Here is a 20,205-nt window from a genome sequence, read left to right on the forward strand (position 1 = left end):
GTAACCACGGTTGTTCCGTAATGGCGAAAATTTTACTTTCTCATAGTTTTCCAATGGTTTCAGAGATATTTCGTGATATTTTGATATTAATGGTACTTAATATAATATTAAAGTCCGTTACACCGCAAGATGCTAAATTAGGAAAATGGTTATTTGGTTATGTTTATTTTCTAAGGTCGACCAGTATTTATTACATAGCCTCACACGAGATACATTGCAGAGAGTAGGTAACACACGAGATACATTGACTAAATAATTGAATTAAAAAAGAAAACCGCGTGGCACGAATAATGAACGAATTTTGCTGTTATAATTTATGACATGAACATTTTTATACTTCCTTCAAACTGCACACACATAACGGCCAATGAGATAAATAATACGTCATAAAAATTGCATTAAGACTCAGTTAACGAGGATCTCGGTTAATTTCGTGCGAGTGATGAAATTACGAATATTTATGGATGGCTTAACTGTAAGTATGGGTTACTGTTAACTGATGTTGATCAATTTGACGTTTGGGTTCCGTATTCAGTCAATGACACCATGACTCGTCAGCGTCAATCAAAGTCGTCATGGTGATTAAATATTTAATACCTTTAAATTATGTGTATGGTTTTCGTGTCTTTTCAACGATAACTTGTGCAATTAATTATCTTCCATTTTTTCACATAGCTGACCATGTTATTGTTGAACTTGCTCTACAATTTAGTTTTGCTCAAATTGAAAATTGACATTGACATACACGGTGTAACATGAGTAAACCGAATAATTTTAACAGCGTATTCCTGATCATATTTAGAGACAAAAATGTCCTATAAACTTTTTTTTTAAAACGCCTAGTTTCAGAGATAATATTAATTTAAAAATAAACAAGTTTTTGTTGTTACATAATGTAAAAGGCTTTTTTGATGGTAATGTTGCTGCTATGGGACGTAGTCTAAATATCCTTATTGATAGATGTCAAAAAGTGACAAGTACCACTTTGCAAAAAGAAGGTTTTGAAAAAAATAAATGTAAAAATCAATTTTAAGTAACAAGTTCACCAATAACATTTATTTTTTATGTACCATGTAAATACTGGTCGAAAAAATTAAAAAAAAAAACAATACAAAAAAAATTTTTTTTTGGCGAGATTGACCTAAACTTATATTATTTTTTTTCCTTCTTTTGACCTCCGAAATGCGTGGTTAAAATTATTCGGTTTCCTCATGTTACACCGTGTATAGCCAATATTTACTTTATGACCTTTGCTACACTGCGAACTGTCAAATTAATTATTGTTTCTCTGAAGATAACTATGGATAAAACGTTTGCAATCAATTTATTCTTTTGCTTTGATTCAATTTAAGTGACTTTCAACCATCTCAATGTCAATGTGGTCGCTATCGGCTTGCCCTGCTCTGATCATTCTTTAAAAAGCTTTAAAATGTATTTATTTATTCATTTAATAAATCTTACAGCTATCATTCATGTCAAGAGGTATAAAACTAACTATATATCCATTGAGCAAATATAAGACTTCCAGTATTTTGCTTCTGAACCTACACGTAGGTACGTACATATTTGCATTTCAATATGGAGCGATGCGACTCGTGTCCTTCCCACGTACAAACATCTCCATGCGTAAATCAAAACACTTCACACTTGCAAGCCAAAAGAATAATCTAGGGCGTAGGATCGTGAAAAATTACTATTTTTTTTAAATTTATGGCTTTATTTATTTTAAACTTTATTGCACAATATAACAAAGTAACAGAGTAAGTGAGTTGACGAAGCCTGTTGCGGATTTAATCGCTGTAGTTAAATATAAATATATATAATATATAATATATATATATATATATATATATATATATATATATATATATATATATATATATATATATATATATATATATAACAAATAAAGTACAAATAGCAGCCTTAATGCCTAGTAGCTTAATGGCTGACTTTAGCTTGTATTGTTACATTAAAAAATAATATGTAGTATGTGCGATCACTTCTTAACAGATTGTATTATTCTCACTTTACTAGGGCCCTGGTTTTTTTCCTGGCGCGTATTTAAGTTAGAATATTGTAGGAAGAACTTTTAAGTAACATTCGAACACCTTGGAAATTCCAATTACTTATACCAAGTCAAACGATGCGACCTTTAAGGAAATACTTTATAAATAAAGTAACAAAAAATATATAAACTATCGTCTCTCGGGTATACCATAGTGCCGTAGCCGTAGCAAATTAAAGTTGCCAGTCCTTGGCTTCATCAACTCATATAGGTACCGCGCAGCAGCCGCAATGACCATTCTCTAATTAAAATTGGTATCAAATTAGTCCGGTTACATAACACAATTGCTCCTCATCCAAGAATGGGTGGCCAATGAATTTGACCACACGCTTAATTACAGATAAATTATGAATGGATTATCGGCATAAATCAAAATATGAATTGATTAGAAACGCGAACGCTCTCGATTCCGTTTTAATTAAGACATTATGCAACTTAAGGGACATTGTGGAAAATTTTAAATAATATGACCGTTACATTGTAAACAAAAATGAATTATTGCTTCATTTTTGTTACTTAATGTTTGTTTTAAGAATTTGAAATTGAAATAATTGAATGCAAATTACCGTAGGGCATTAATAATCACTCAGCTATGATTTATTGTAAATTATCGTAAACTATTGTAGTTTAATATAAATGCGACGTATTTTAATATTTATGTGTTTGATTGCAGGTATGCAAATGGACTCATAGTGCATATTGTAAGTATGTGTTAGTTGTACGAGTAAGTAGTGTAGGCGTAATTCTCATAATGTTCTTCTTGCTCCAAGAAAAATAAACTGTGTACTATGGTCCTCTTGCCCAACATGACCTTATAAGATTAATAATAATGTATATCAAGGCCAAACTACTTTAGCTACACCAAATAACGTGTTTAGATTTCAAATCACTATACTTATAATTTTCATATTTGAAGCTTTATAGTATATGTACAGCCAAAATATTCAAACACAAATAAAAAATATTTACTGAGGATGAAAAGTTTTTACACGCATATTGACTGAATTAAGTTTACAATGGGTACTTCTCATTTCAACAGACAAACATTGAAGCTCCGCCGCTGCTTCTTGGCCCCGCATTAAAAATGCTCGTACTTACTTACTTACTGCTGTGGCGCAACGGCCCGAAGTGAATCTTGGCCTCCGACACCAAAGACCGCCATGCTACTCTGTCCAAAGCCGTTTCTGTCCAGTCGACGGCGTCGAGTTCGCTAAGGTCTTTCCGCACTTCGTCTCTCCAATCCCAAAGCACATCGAAACACGCTTCCGGGATTCGCAAAAATCGCAAATGCTTTAATCAAAAGCCCCCTCCAGACTATGTGCGTGAATCGCGGCGCGAAGCCGCGAACGCGAGTGTGGATCCGATTTCGCTGTTTGCGAAAATCGATTCCACAGTCGCGTTCGCGGCTTCGCGCCGCGATTCGCACACGAGTGTAGAGGGGACTAAAGGCGCATTTTAACCCAGCAGGACACTTGGCCGGATTGGCTCAATATTCGTGTTGTATTCTATAACGAAAGTGACGCAGCCATGTTTACGCCAACTCAACAGACAACTGAGCAGTGTGCAGCATTAGCATAAACCGTAAAAAGCATTAAGTAAATAGGTACTCACGCGAACTCGAGTGCGTGTTATGATGCCACTCGTCGGCAGTTCACATGACTTGCCAAACACTCATCTCGTAGGCTGTGAAGTATTTGGCATCTTTCAACTATCCACAAGCTTGTAAATGTAAACCAACGTAACTAAATAACAGGGTGTAGGTACTAGGTGTAGGTAACTAACACGGTGAACTCTGAAAGGAATTTATGAAATAAATAGGAGTAGAGTACACTAGGTCACACCTAAAACAACATTAACATAACCTTCTTTGATCTATTGACTTCCATCTACGAAAGGTTTCTTCAGAAATATTGCGGCTCATTATTATTTCCTGTTAAGTTCCAGTTGTAAAAGCTGACACATTTGTCAGTAAAATTTTTGCACTGTCAACTGATTAAAGACATTTTCATACTTAACGAGTCTCCCAAGTTGTTACGTTAAGCTTCCAACACAACAAACTACAAATAATTTATGCAAATTTTATTAAATTCAGAGTGTATTTCAACGTCTGCTGGGTTAAATAAATAAAAATGTTATATATTTAGGTATCAACCCATTACATTAAATAATAATTACATGCCAAATATTAAATTTAAATTATCTAAACAAAACTAAAATTAAAGCTATAATTAAAAAAATACTAAACTAAATAGGTGCAGCAGAAACCTACATCGTAGGTACCTACTGAACTTTTATTTTAAACAAACTCTAAAATTGCGTAAAATAGATCTAAGGTATTAAACAGCCTTTTTGCAATTTTAGGTCTGCTCCTACAGTAATATTTGTTAAGTAGGTAGTATGGCCAGACATTGATAACCAACCAGTATATGCATTTGTTTGATTTTTTATATATTTGTGGATAGGTATATTTATTTAGTTTTTGCACCAATTAGTTTAACATTTCCATTTCTCCACTACCTAAAGGTTGTCTGGAAGAGCATCGCTCTTTAGCGCCTGTTCCCGCCTGTTGTTTACCTCTTTACGTGTGTTCCTGTGTAAATTTATTTCGAGGTTGTGCAATAAAGAGGAGTCGCCAAGAAGAGTGTGTAGCCAGCTTAAACTAAAGACCAATTAGCGGTGACTCAGTTCCGCTCAATCGAAAGTGCGAAACCCGATCCAAGGCCTCGGGTAAATTTTACAGCTTATTTTCAACCAATTTCTTTGGCGAATAAATTGCTATGTGATTTTATTTTGGTTCAAAATTTATACCGTCTTTATAGTGATTCAGGTTGACTGGTGCAGAATTAATCGTCTCGGTGGACGTGAGGCTGGTAATATATAGCCCAGGCGTCAAGGGCAGACGTCTAGTGCTCGCAGCTTGAGGCCGTATCGTTGTCATATTTGAATGTCTGATAGTATAGTCGGTGCCCTAACATGAGTACCTATCCGCTTTTCTATACAGCTAGTATGGTTGTAAATAAGCGGGATTTGAATTAGCAAATTACCAACCGCTACTACTATGCTACTATTTGCTACTTATATATGTACTAATTAAGTATACGAAGTATATAAGAATATAACTTTAATCCACCGAAACATAACTTGAGCAAGATTTTTGTATAAGAAAAACATGGTGTATATTTTAGAAACCTACATTTTAAAAATGTATTATTAAAATCATTACACGATCGGGAATCAATTATTATTGTACTTTTGTGACATGTAATATCAATCATATGTTACGTATTTATGATTCTCAAAACAATCTGTCTAATAAGCTAAATGGTAGGTTATTTGCTGATTTAAAATCCCCTGTATCTGTATTAAAAGGACTTGTGGGACGTATCTTGATTCAATAAGGTATACCAACAGTCAGTAACTGTGTCTGATGGTACACTTCGCATCAGAGAAGCGTATGTAACTAGAGAGAACTTAAACACATACTACACTGTCCACCTAATAGTCTAACCAGAATATCTGTCTTTAGGGATCGTAAATTCACATATGACATTATAGTTCGTAGGAACGAAGTGTGGATGCAACATGTTTTAGTGTCCGTACTTTGCTTCAATAAATTTCAAAGATATACTCTAGCTGAACCGAGTAAAAAGTCCACTGTCACATCACAACAGTTTGGTGCGCTGTGATATATCATTCTGTAATAGATAGTAATGTTTTATTGCAATAAGTAGTGACAAATGGATCCTGCGTCTATTAAAAAAACTTGTTTAATTTTGATCTACTTTCGCTTCTCGATATTTTGGCGTGTTGCAGGTTTAGAGTGATGAATAGAGTATTTTTTGAGAATTATTGTATTATTATATTAGTATTAGTAGTACAGGTAGTATACATGTAGTTCTGGTGTTCATATTCATGTATAGATTGTTTGTGTTGATAGACTACAAAGAGTATCTTCTGCATACTATTTTGTAGAGTTGTTTCTATTGTCAAATTAACGAGAAAACTCATCCCCACATGGTAACAACATCCTTATATAACCTCTTGTTTTGCATCGAAAAGTTGTCGAATCTTTCATGTGATTAGATTTTTTTTTTAAATAATTATGGTATATTAAATTCGACTTAAAATACGTGAGTCACCCGTATAAATATATTAAATATTGTATTGTATTGTAGTACGGGCGATTTTCCGCAACTCGAGGTCCTGCGCCTATTTTGCGTGATAGGGGGAGGGCTAGTCCTGCCAGCCCAGCTCCTCGAGGAATCCCACCAAACCTTTGATGGTGAGTAGGACCTCGGGGAGGTCTATCGGAGATCCGAGATGTTTTGCCCTGTATGGGGCCACTCCGCTGCATTCCAACATCACGTGAGAGGCTGTTTCTTCCTTCTCCATGCATCCACGGCATAGGGGACTGTCTGTGACACCTGTTATAAAAAGATGGTTACCATTCTCAGTCGAACCTTTCCTAGTTGAAGGAGCGTCCTTGTGAGCTTACCGTTGATGCCAGGCATGGCTTCTTTGGCCTGTCTGCATCCAGTCTGGTTTAGCCAGTGTTCTGTGTGTAGTTTCCCAGTGCGTGCCAGCAGCATTGAGCGTACCTTGCTAAACGATATCGGGAGAATCGGTTCCGGGCCAATCGCCCCCGCACCCTATCCTTGTCTGGCAAGCTCGTCCGCAGCATCGTTACCTCGGGATCCACTGTGTCCCTTGATCCATTGTAAGGTGATCTTGTTGGTCTGACATACCTCCATTAGTCGTTCGTGGCATTCGTGTATAAGTTTGGATGTAACTATATGGCCTTTTAGGGCCATTAAGACTGCTCTACTGTCGGAGAGTATGCGGATGGAGGATCCTACTACCTTCCGTGCAGTGGTGGCAGCCGCCGCGTTTATGATGCCCATGCACTCAGCTTGGAATACCGAGTTATGGGCTCCTAGCGGAGTGGTGATTGACATGTTCAGGTCTTCTGAAAAGGTTCCAGAGCCCGATCCGCTGTCTGTTTTGGACCCATCAGTGAAGATTCTCAGCTCCCGGGGATTGAGTCCTTCGTAGTTGTCGTCCTCATATAATTGTACTTTGTACCTTTTGTCAAAGATGGCTTGTTTGTGAATTCGATCCGTGCCCGCCCTGAGCACTGGAAATTCGTTGTATACCTTTTCCAGGCATGTTGTGTGAAGAGCTCCTGTGATGTTAGACCATATATTGAGGGTTCGCAACCTTACCGCTGAGAGACTGGCCTCTTGCTGTATGTGTAGGTCCAGCGGTGGAAGGTTTAGCATGACCTCCATGGCTGCAGTCGGAGTGGACCTCGTGCAACCAGTGGTGGCCGCGCATGCGAGCCTCTGGAGTCTTTGTAGCTTGTCACGTACGTTGCCTAGGTTTGTTCTTGGCCACCAAACCAAAGCACCGTAACAGAGTAGGGGGCGGATTATAGTCTTATAGAGCCAAAGGGTAATTTTCGGGTTGAGTCCCCACCTCTTACCAATCATCCTTCTGCACTGCCAGAAGACTACTCCCGCCATGTCTATACGTTTGTTGATGTGGTTGTTCCAGTTGAGTTTACTGTCGAGACTACTTAACTTCATCGGTCAGCTGTAGCTCAGTCTGGAAGAGTGTTGGTCTGGTAATATTTATGTCTGTGTCTTACGGAAGTTTTGTTATTAAAATTACTTTTAAAGAAAATCCGCTCAATGACGCCCGCCACAGGATGGAAGCACTTAAGAGATAAAAAATTTAAGTAACAAACTTTCGTGAGGATAGAAACTTTGATTGCCCTGGTATCACCTAACTACAGAAATCCGCTCGATGACGCCACAGGCTCTGCGTGCGCGGGAGCGGTCGTGAGGCACGCTCGGATGCGCCCGGCTCGAGATACGATACGGCCTAATTGGAAAACCGACGCGAAGGTTAATGAAATTAAAAGTTGACGAAATCTGGCTAAGGAATAGGTATTAATATTTTTAGATGCTTTTATTGTACGAGTACATATATTATCTATGAACAGTTATGTCGGATTCTGAGTAAATTAAGAGTTTTACTGATGACTAAAAATTACGAAACCTAGCTAATTAATACGATATTCATTAATTTTATTTTAAATGCTTTTGGAATGGGTTATCAGAATCTGGGTAGAATTTAGAATCGTGCTGATGAATAATGTAAAGTATTTAAAAAGCAATAAACAAGTTACAATAATGTTTAAGAAATCAACCAAGGTAGAGTATAAATAACATTTTGACGTTTATTAATTTTGGATGAAGTCCTTGTGTAGGTAATGTTGTGTGGTGTATGGACTACTCTTAAAAAAAAAATGCATTTACCATTGCGTAATTTTTGGCCATGAGCCCATTTGTACCCTTTTGGGGTACAAAGGTAATAAGTCTTCCTTCTATACATATAATTCTGAGAAAGTTTAAAAAAGTATTGTTTTAAAACAAGTACAAAATTAACACAACAACTGCAGCTCTTGGGTCGGCGCAAGACGCTGTCAATTATGCCTTTATTTACAAGTCGCAAAGGTCACAGATGTGACCTAATCGTGGATCCGCATATATTTCCGCGATTCGTTAGTGTATGCAAAATCAATTAGCTAGAGAAATAAATGTTACTCAGGGGTTTCGTTGCAATTGCTTACCAAGTCGCTTAAACGTACCAGTTTGACTGTGACCTCTATGTAACCAGTAAAAAACTATGTGCAAGCGTAAATCACGCTTATACTGGTTCTCTACGGCCTTCGGATGGTCTTCGCTCAGATAGCAAATGTAATAACTACACAGGAGGCTGTTCACAAAGATATCCACGCTGTAGGCGGACCATCATATTACAACTAGGTGTAGTAGTTGTTACGAATCTCTGGCTTTATTTACAAGTAATTAGAGACGAAATCGTCGTGCTTATGAATATACTAAATATGCCCTAGCACAAGCTCTATTAATTGGTGACATTATCACCGCTACGTGATATGCTATTTCCTTTTTGAAAATGGAACCGAGCGACGGTTACGTTTGAAATGTCGTTGCGAAAGGTCTAGTCTTGCTCTTGTTTCTCTCCGAAGGTTGTGTGTGGGTTTCTTGCAACTAGGCTTTCTTAAAGAATACCATTAATGTCTTGTTGGTCTATTTATAAGCGTCATTGGTAGCTGCTTGAATACAAATCCGTCTGTTCGATCTTTTAGTAGGTATTTTGAAGCTGAAAGGTACTAAGACTTTATGAAACATAATATTCTTGCTGCCTTTGAGGTAAGATGGAAGTACGGGTTTTATTCTCGCAAGTTTTATTCTTTCCTATTGAAAAGTTTCATTAATCCGCGGTAGGGTCGCGGAGAAACTTGTTTATGCCTTTGTTAGCGTCTTGGGTTCGATTCTCGCGTCGTGTCGCCGTTGTCAAACGATGCGTGCCCGATAAATCGCGACTCGACACCTCCGATAAAACAATGGGAGAAAGTTACCATCGCACGACAAAAATCGCGTTTTAAAGGGTTTTTGCAACGGTACTGTTTACTTTACAGGGCGCGATCGCATGTAAAAGTAACTTTATGTTAATACAACCACAATATACAATGCGCAGTAAGTCGGATAAAATAAGAGGATAAAAATAAACAGCTTAAATTTTATGCTTCATTACACCAAAGCCTAAGCTGTAAAGTTTTATGTTCAATTATTTTCGAAACTTGAGATTTTGACATTCGAATATAGAGGAGCCATAAACAGCATATTAAATATGAAAAAAAAAAACAATCTTATCTAATCACTCGACGCGTCGCGTGGCATTCCGTCATCCATAGTGCATAAAGCAGCTAATAAAGTAATAAAATTTAAAATGAAGAACGACGAAAGTCCGAGCGAGCATGCATTCGTGCCTCAGCGTAATAAAGCAATAATTGGTCTACACAGAACGTAGCAAACTATGTAACGAGATAGAATACTCTGCATCCACCGAATGCTCTCAAGAGCTCTTCAAACGACATCGCCGCGAACAACCGGACAAATACAAACACACCTTCCACTGCACCAGGACGTTGCGAAGTTGAACATCTCCTGTTTTGGTCAAGTAACCAGTGATTAATACGCGGCGATGTGACCGGGTCCTCTGGATTCCTATTTAATTGTATCTGCTTTCATGCATCTCTCGTCTATGGGAGACATTATCGTTTCAATCGTTTCAAGTCAGACGATGCATTCTGCCCGCTTGGATTCCTCGCCAACATTATAATTAAGATCTCCTTTGGCGTGGCCGATAATCGGTGAATCATCGAGATAAGAAAATTAGCTATTAAATCAAAGACTAGCAATGCTCTTCCATTTATGGAGCAGCACAAACATTCAATGTGTGTGTTGATGGGTTTATTCATGAATGGAAACGTCCTAATTTGTTTAGAAACCTTATAGTTATCAACCTCCTTCGTTGTTGAAACCCGGCCGTGTGCTGCGATTATTCAAATAAGCGTCGAGCATGCATATCGTGGCAGACGGCGGGTACCGTTGCTCCTACGTGATCCTAGCGCCTAGCGGCACTGACGCCCGTCATTACCCATCCATTAACTCAGTTTCAGGATGTGGCACACTTTCTCACTTACAACCTATTCGCTATTATATCCACCTTTACCGTGATGACGACTTAACGGGAAAATCCTCAAATTATTTCACAAATGCCGTAACATACTGATCTCGTATCAAAAACGATATGCAGGTCATCGACCGATGGTCCACTTTTGTGCTTTTACTTTCATGCCACCGGTGACATCTATCAATATACCGCGCTTAAACTTGTTCTAATTTATCGGCATATTATGCATAATTACAAGCCCTTACATTCACATGAGAATAATCGAATAGATTACTGTTTACGCGTCGTAAAAGGCGTGAATAATTACTTGGGCGACGGAAAAAGCGGTCGGATTCCACGACTAAAACGCAAAGTTGTCCTGCACGGGTTGCGATGTTCGTGTTTTTGTTGGGGTAAAAAATATGTCTGTGGAAGGAAACGGCAGGGTTCGGTTGGGGTTGGGAAGATGCTTGGGGCCTTCGGGCCGGGACTGCGGTCCGTCAGTCTCGCTGTGCTCGGTGCGTACAGCGGTCGTGGAGGGGCGTAGCGTTGCGCGCTCGCGTATCTTCTGTTGTTCGCGGCTAGCCGTCGAGAGCGCACGTGGTACCGGCGACTGATGCTCCGATTCCTACGCGTACACCTGTGACTGCGCAAATATTTGACGTGATGTGAAAGACCATTGTTGGTTCTGTAGTGTTTATCAAGAAGCCAAACCGATTGTGTTAACGTGCTTAGTTATTGTGTGCTTGTGTTTTAGGGATAAACTATCGTGTTTTGAAGAATTTGTCGGTGCACGAGTTTCGGCGACAGCCAAAGCGTCCGAATCCACAGTTGGATGAACGCCAACATCCCCGCTGCTAAGGTGAGCGAAATCTGAACCCTCGAATGCAAATCGAATCGAATGTAAATTTACAGGAAACAGCTATAACACTGATGTTTTTCAGGCTTATCTGCAGCTTTGCCGCTTATCGGCTCGTTCCGTTCCGCCTGCCTGATATTTATATTATTAGTATGTCCCATTCCTATTTCTGCTGCGAATTTACAACTTTATCAGACATTTGGGAATATTCCTGTTTACTCTTTTCATTTTGTTTTTATCCGGTTCGAAGGACCAAAAGCGTGAAACACCAATGACCAATGCTTGAATCTATGAGTTCTATGACTGCACTTAATTTACACGGGTACCTACCTATAATATAGATAGAAATTTTCCTACTTAGCATAAAAACGGTTTACCTTATTGTTCATCGACAATAACAGTCCGTGTTTTCAAGCTACGTGAGTCTATTGTCAGATTCTCAACAATTGTTTAATTGCTTTTCAATGCTATAATATTATAAATAGTTAACATACTTAAATCATTCATAACGGTAAATCGACTCATAGTATAGTTACATACATGCCATACGATTAAATAAATACATTAAGATGATGATTGAAATTTCAATAGTGTACTTAAATTCAACATTATAAAACACGCAATAGAACGAAATCATTACCGAAGCTTAGCGTTATCGCTGTACAATCGTTTGCGTCGACAACTCGACACGCTATGTCGCTATTTCTTTTTTTTTACTTTGTAACATCAAATAAGTACCTACCTACCCAAGAAAATTTATGTTTTTTTTTATCTAATCTTAAATTAACAACGGCATTGCAGATATTATTTAGATATGTCTCTGTTCTAAACTTACTGTAATTAACAGATTGCAACATACGCACATTTTTCACACAGTAATAAAAACCTTAATGATTTTTGTGCTGTCTGAGTCAAGGTCAATATAGACGAAGTCTGTTATTATCTATGGCTCGTTATCTCTTAGTTTCAAGGGCACAATTACGAACTACAACAAGCTTATCTCTGCGCGCGTTGTTTAGTCGTGTTAACTCTTATAGGTATCAGCCTGTTAATCCGATACAAAGCGTTTTATTGTTTCGCTTAATGGGCGTCAACATCGAACGATGTCGGATGATGCGGCCTAAATACAAGTTCTGGGTAATGCTAATTATCATATTTAATGTAGGTAGGTACCTATGTACTCACTTAATGATTTTATATTTACTGAACTAACATTTCAGCCCACTCTTCACGTGGAGATCGAATTCAAAATGCAAGACTTTAGTGCCAATTTATTAACAGAGAAAATCAATGCACTCGTTTTCAAACCTCATTTTCGTTCCTGCTATTATTTCACAATTTAGGACAACATCATAATCATAAATCATAATCTTTATACGAATTGTACGTTGCAACCATGGTGTCATTTGTAGTTGATAATAGGTAAGTATAAGCGATTCAATGGAATCAAATAAAATATCAGGATTTCTTAAAAACTGGCTTGTAGTTTTACATAGAATTTAAAACAAAACCTAAATACCTAAGAATATTATTAAAGACATGCAATATTTTACATTATACAAAAAAAAAATTTGGAACACTGGTCCGAAAGGGCGCTATACGAATAAAAATGTATTAAATGCGCTACGATTTTCGTTTGAAGGAATGGGATTAGCTACTCCAAACGGGTGAAAAGATATCCGTCTATCTGATGACAAATGATAACTCCTGACTCCTGCTGCCGATTAATTCTTATCGGCGATTCCGTCAGACAGCGCGCCGCGTACGTGACTCCCACAAGGGGCCTTTACCTCCCTGGTCACGTTTGACACACTCTCGAACAGGAGCTCCTAAGTCCAAAACAAACCCAACTATTAACGAGTATTTGCTTACATCACTAATACTGAAATACGCCGAGTGCCATCCTTATCTAGCAGGCGTATGCATTTCTCTAGCTTTAAACTTTCAAGTGCCGGCGCCACTGACTCAGGGAGCGCTTCAAAAAATACGACCTCCCCGAAATAGATCGAACGTGACTACCCCTGGCTTTTTTTCGTCTTTGCGAATCGTCACTCATTCAATCGGCGGCGGTTGGCCTTTTGCCAGGACATCACGGATGCCAAGGTTTGATCCACTTTTACAATCGAGCTTGGGGCAGACGCGAGTTGTATTTGCAGAATAAAATCGCGTCATTTGCAGTGGCAACGGTGCTTGACCCGGTGTCGGACGCCCATAACACTATATTTATGCTGTCCACATTGCAGTTGCGGTGAAAATAACTTGTTAGCGATTTTATAGTGACACGTTTTGCATCTGGAAGTTTCGGACGTACAACTAAAATCTGCAACCTTGCGCTGTATTTAGGTGCAGCCCCGTGTTCTGGCGTATTTCTCAGCAGTTGCAGCGTGCCGGCTCTCTCGGTGCTGGGGCTGAAATTAGTTTTACGAGTGACGGCCGCGGCTATGACGCGGGTGCTACTCGCATCAAACGCGAGGCAACTCATTGTTACGTTTATTAATAGTTTCTATGAGCCGTTAACATTACACTCGTGTATTATGCCGGCTCTCGTTTCGTTTTCGTAACCTCAGCCTGTATTTTGTAAGCGGATAATTACTCGCAGCGACTACACAAAAGTAATCTCCGACAGTTTCCGATTGGTCAAGCGAGTTTTTTGTTACTCCTCATTTGAAAAGAAATGCATTTAATGTTCTTCGGTCGTCGTCTTGCTAAATCAATATTGACACAATAGAAGAAACTATACGAATACGAAGTGCACATGAACAAGGATATTTATTGATGTCATGAGGCCAGCAGCTGTCGAACAAAGCGCTCGCTCTACCAAAATAATGCTTAATTATTCATGTCATGTCGCCAAAAAAGTGAAGCGAGAAATTCATGGTGACCGGGCACAGCCGGGCGACCTATTCAGGATTGACTAATCGCACTAATTAGATACCGATTACTTAGGTTTCACTTTCTGATCCCATATCGAGTCGCAATTTCGTTTAATCCGTGAACAGCCTTGTGTCAGTTTTAGTTTCGGCAAATCAATCTCCCAGCTTTACCTCATTTGGTGCGCGTTGAATAATTATTTGCAATTAATTTGTTTGCCGAGGCACAAAAACTATTGAGGTCTCATTTGTTTTGGCTAAAGACTTAATGACTGTAAATATTGGTTAAGAGGTCGGTTATCGGTAAAAACGTCGAACCGGCGACAATGCGCACAAGTTAAACAGACAATCTGGCACTCTTCCGAATAAAATGCACTTAACATTTTAGTGTTGCATTGACACCAAAATGTCACGCGGTGTAGGGCCACGGGCCGGACGAAAAAGTGGACAAGTGTGATGGTGCTAGAAAATCGGAACAAGACGATTCGTATATGGAAGCAAGAACTGGTCTTTTACCATTGTCGAAGTTGGATAACGGTTTTCATGGGATAAAAAAACCGTCCCAGTGTTTCCATCCTGCGTAATTGGCAGGTTTCATTCGGAATGCTGCCTGGCGAACACACATCCCAAAAGGACAGGCAGAATACCATAAAAGGCCAAACCGATGCCCGTATTTTAAAATGTAGTTTCAATTAATCATCAACATAGAGAGGAAAATGCTAATTACTTACTTTAATGCCTTGTCTATTTTATTACTGCAAATAGGAATTACGTTGCATGTTGAAGAACGAAATTACCGTTTTACTAGATTTATTACGATGCTTTAATAGAATAGATTTATTACTATAAATAAATTGATTTGTCATATGATTTATGGAGGCTAAGTTATTTAGTAATCAAGTTTGCACCGTTGTCTAATACTTATCCACGCCGATCGATCACAGTCTAATGGCTTTTTAAAAAGGCTTGAAAACGCGTCTAAACTCAATCCCTGTCGGTAATGGCGTTGTATCGCGGTCTAGATATTTAAATGTCGTGACATTTATGCCCCAGTCACTTAGGCGGCGTGTTTTAACGGTAAAGTTAATCATAATCCAGGTTCTCGGTAATAACAAGCCATGGCAGCCCCTTAAACCGGGAATGTGTGTTAAACGCTTCTAAACCGCTTCCGAGAAAGTCTACCCTGGTTTCTATTACATACATGGAGAAAAAATGTTAAGGGTTTCTAGGCTACTTGACACTCGCTGACTTGTTTCTTTAGACTCCTTGCGTCAATAAATTTAAAGATCTAACCTATATAACATCGAACTATTTAAAATTGGTAGGAACGTTTGTTGTGTCAATATACTTTTATCTGAGAGATCATCAACCTAACGCGGGAATACATTAGAGCAGACGATTAGCGGTTTGTCGCGAACACACAAACTGTTTGCACAATTGATTGTCTACTGTTATCGTTCTCACCATTCTCGGCTCGTAACTAACGCTCGTAACAATGTAAATAACATTCATCGAGCATTTGTGTAAGTTTACAAACACTTAACTTTCTTTTACTTCAGTCACTCAACATTAGGCTTGTCAATGCTCTTAGTTACTAGAAAGTGTAAGTTAAAGTTTACATTCGCCATTACCTTCTAATGTTACTTTCGTTTTTTGCCATCGTTTTTGATACGGCCGCGAGATTTTATATCGCGATCTTACAATGCAACGCAAAAACTCGGCTAGTCCAGCTGAGGCGCACGAGCGCTTTTATGGTATCATTGAAAAAACGGCAGCTGGCCCTCCCCATATTAGTGCACTCACGGCGAAAGGTGTCGCAACCTGCACCGCCTTACTAGCATACGAATAACCCTTGTAAATTAAGTCGAGCTGTAAGTTCCTAAGGCAGAAATTAATTTACCTGACACTGCAACTCAGCCGATTAATTGCTTGAGTGGCCTGTATCCGTTTCGGAATAGAGTACGTTTTCGTGTGGTGTTCCAGCGATGTTAGTGCTAAGCAATTAATTAAAAACACATAAAGATTTTTCTACGAACAGATTAGCTGCGAGAAAAGAGAGAAAATTCCTTTTTATGGGGCCGAGCGAACTTCGAGACCGCATTTGCAGAATTCTTGATAGGCCTGGCGATGTCGCGATGGATGTAAGTTAATGTTTGTTCGCGAATCGCTTTGCTTTATTGGACACAATGTTTATTAGCCTCGTCTGTAGCTGACATGTTTATGGACCATAAGTCACATACATCTAAATCACAAATCATCGCTTCCTCGATTGCTCATCGTACACCCACAGGCAGGATTGGAGAAACTCGTGAAATATTGCAGTGCATCCATTATTCATTAATTAACCCAGTATTGCCGACTCCATATCGAGTCCTAGGCAGTAGTTGCGCTCATCACTTAGACGCAGGACATCTAACATTTCCGGAAGCTCTCGCAAGTCGTGTATCAGTTATTTGACACTAGTAGTTGGCAATAAATACCGCCGTTTCTCAGAGACTAAGTATTTCTAAATGGTCAACGTGAGACATGCTCATTTTGCCTTCCGCATTCTGTGCTCTGTAGTGTAAACCATTTTAATTTAAGCGAGTCATATCATTTTTAGGGTTCCGTACCCAAAGGGTAAAACGGGACCCTATTACTAAGACTTCGCTGTCCGTCTGTCCGTCCGTCCGTCCGTCCGTCCGTCCGTCCGTCTGTCACCAGGCTGTATCTCACGAACCGTGATAGCTAGACAGTTGAAATTTTCACAGATGATGTATTTCTGTTGCCGCTATAACAACAAATACTAAAAACAGAATAAAATAAAGATTTAAATGGGGCTCCCATACAACAAACGTGATTTTTGACCAAAGTTAAGCAACGTCGGGAGTTTTTTGCTTTTTTTTTGTTTTTTTTTTTTTGCATTATGGTACGGAACCCTTCGTGCGCGAGTCCGACTCGCACTTGCCCGGTTTTTGTCTTATTGTTTCAATTCACATTTCGAGTTGTTATGCAAACTTACGAATAACAACAATATTATCAATTCAAGAAACTTCACAAGACTTTTCCTCTTGACGTGTGTTAACCTTAGTCACGAACTCTTTTCATTTTAACAAAATGTAGTTCGCACAAGGTTCTAGGAAATGCATGGAGATCATTACCACGGCTCTAGTAAAACGAATGTCATCAGCAAATTCATCACGTCTCATGACAAATATAGGATTTATGCTTTTGTTTTGAAACGTTTACGATGCTCTCGTGTTTTGTAACTAAAAGTGCATCTGTGCCAAAATACGTCGTGGCTAACCTAAAATTAAACCAGTGTTACAAGTGTTAAATTCGCTGCACAAACACCGTCGCTTTTGGTGTCGGGGAGGATAAATCAACACGTTCCCTTAGTTAACTCCTGACTTTTGAACTCGAATACCACGAATCTACGGCCAGGCCGTGTCTCGTGTTCGAACGGCTCGAGACCGTGTAATGATCGCATGAACCGCAAACCCATTTATATGGATGTCGGTGGGTTGTCGTGTCGTGTTGGCCCCGTCGGTCACGACGGCGACACGACACTCTCACGACACTGGCAATTAACACGAGCGCAGCGGGGGGTGAAACCCGTTGCTGGATAACAGTGTCGACTTTGACATGGTTGTATGTTTTGCGATGGTGCTCTAATTTTGGAAGTGTCCTTGGGCAGCGACGATGAGTCACGTGTCCCAGAGCGTTTATGTTACACATTTTAACACAATTTATTACCAGTTTTACTAATATGTAAATTAATTTGCAGTGATACTTTTACGATAGCTTAATTATATTTGTCGTTAATTAGGAGTTTTACACCGAGGACGTTACATAATGTTGTTATTAATTTTAAGATATTCGCGTATAATAAGCACCAGAAACGCCGAATTCTCTGATCTCTCTTAGGTAGGTAATCATATTTTTATTGTTTCATACACTGGATGCCCAATTTTTATAAATTTACATTGGTAATTGAATCGCTTGTTTTAGACCACATTTTAGCTGCATATAACTAGCTAATCTAACTAGACAACGACGCCCTTAAGAAATTAAGTTTGGTCATATAAAGTCGCTGCACAAAAGTCTAACGCAAAGCTATGAGACTTTTATACAATTTCTTGTACACGAGAATATCTGAATCTGCTTAAATATACAATTTAAATCTGCCTAAACCAAGGCAGACAAGGTCAGGTCTACGCCCTCGGCCTGCGAGTCTTCGCTTGACAGTGACGGTCAGTGACGGGCCGGCTGTCAATTCGATTCGAAAATATTATCGATCAATCAGTTAACGCTTGAGGTGAAATTTAGACCGTCAAGGTGCAAAGAAAGACGAATTCCTATGTATACCTTGGCCCTAATATTAAGAAGAATCTAAAAGTGTTCGTTAGCAAGTTTACATGCTTTTGCACATGACACTGTAGAATGTAGATGTACCCTGTATTGTACAGTCAACTGTAAAAATATGGGTGTAGCCAACTTATTCAGAAATATGTCCCATAGTTCTTAATTCGCTGACATAATGGGACATATTTTTGAGATGATTTGTGCACCCATATTTTTACAGTTGATAGTTGAAAAAAACAAGGGTTGTATTGCATCGTAGGTAATCACAGACACAAAGTTTCATCGACGGTCGTTTGTTTCTTTTATCCAGAGGAAGAACAATGTCCCTGTATTTGCAGGCAATGTTTCTTATCGCAGCATCCATCATGGATATTAGGTACAAACGATAACTCGTTATTGAAAACAGATGAAAGTCACGAGGTACTCTACTCCCAATTATTCAATTCGCTGAATGTCGAGCCGATGACATGCGGGCTCCAAATGATACGGGAGCATTTGAATAAACAAATTACTTGCCTCTCCACTGATGTTGATTTATAACTCTAGCGCACGCCCGCGGCCTTGCCTGTATTCATACAACAATACTGAATCGAACCTGGACGACTTCTCGTTTGAAATGTGACTTCCTGAGTTGTATATTTAGATTGCGTGATGTCTTATTGCTCTTTATTTTAAGATCGATATTACTTGAGCAGTTTTGTCAATAGTTCTGTCCTTAAGCGAACCTTGATCCTTGGTTTGATTGCGTCAATAGGGCTTGCGTATCTCGTATTCAATACTTCTAAAGTCTACAAAGAAATAATAAAAAAGTACCATAATAAAAAAAATTGTTTATAATATTTAAGTACATAATTTAAACACTTTAGTGAAACCGTACTCCTAAAATCTGTAGTAAAAGCTCAAAATAGTAACTTGATACCTGTCTCGTTGCAAGACGAACTGACTGCTGCATGCACAGCCAGAGTTACGACAAACTCCGTCATAACATTACTAAAGTTTCATTTAATTAAACTTGTTTTATTAAGATGTTTCGACTTGATAATGTAACTAAGACTCTGCTGCTTTCTAATAAGATTTAAAATCTTCTGGATGTGAAATGAAACTCGGGGGAGCGACCCACTTCGCGCATGGGCATTAAAGTTCCTTTGGGTAATGAATGGAATGAATACAGAGTATGTTTGAATAGCTGTTTAGTTCATCAAGTCTTTTGATACTAGCTTCTATGGGTTCATATTATATGCGAGTTGAATTTGCAACGTACTACGTACTTGATTCGCAGTTTGTTCATTTGTAGGCCAGAGATTTGTTCTCTGTATATTGAAGAAATAATAACTTGCAAAATGGATTCAGATGTGTTTCATACGTTATAGTGGAATGGAAAACAAAAATATGGCTTTGCTTGATCAACATAAGAATCGGTCTATAGTCATAGTCATAGTCATTTATTCATAAAACAATATACATTGCGTTTGAATTTTACCTTATATCACAATTACAATTTATAAATAACAATTAGAAAT

General features: G+C 38.7%; 1 protein-coding gene across 11 annotated transcripts in view; it reads left to right on the plus strand.

Moving 5' to 3' along the window:
* LOC134792696 (rho GTPase-activating protein 23) overlaps positions 1–20,205 on the plus strand; it is a 461,388-nt gene that overhangs the window by 250,964 nt on the left and 190,219 nt on the right. The window contains exon 1 of one of the 11 annotated variants that reach the window (XM_063763984.1): positions 11,042–11,474. The exons of the other annotated variants lie outside the window; for them this stretch is intronic. Coding sequence (XP_063620054.1) covers positions 11,448–11,474 — 27 coding nt within the window. The 5' untranslated portion in view covers positions 11,042–11,447. Of the gene's footprint in view, positions 1–11,041; positions 11,475–20,205 lie in introns of those variants that run through there. 11 annotated transcript variants of the gene reach the window in all.

This window comes from Cydia splendana, chromosome 8 (assembly GCF_910591565.1).
Source record: "Cydia splendana chromosome 8, ilCydSple1.2, whole genome shotgun sequence".
In the NCBI taxonomy this organism is placed as follows: domain Eukaryota; kingdom Metazoa; phylum Arthropoda; class Insecta; order Lepidoptera; family Tortricidae; genus Cydia; species Cydia splendana.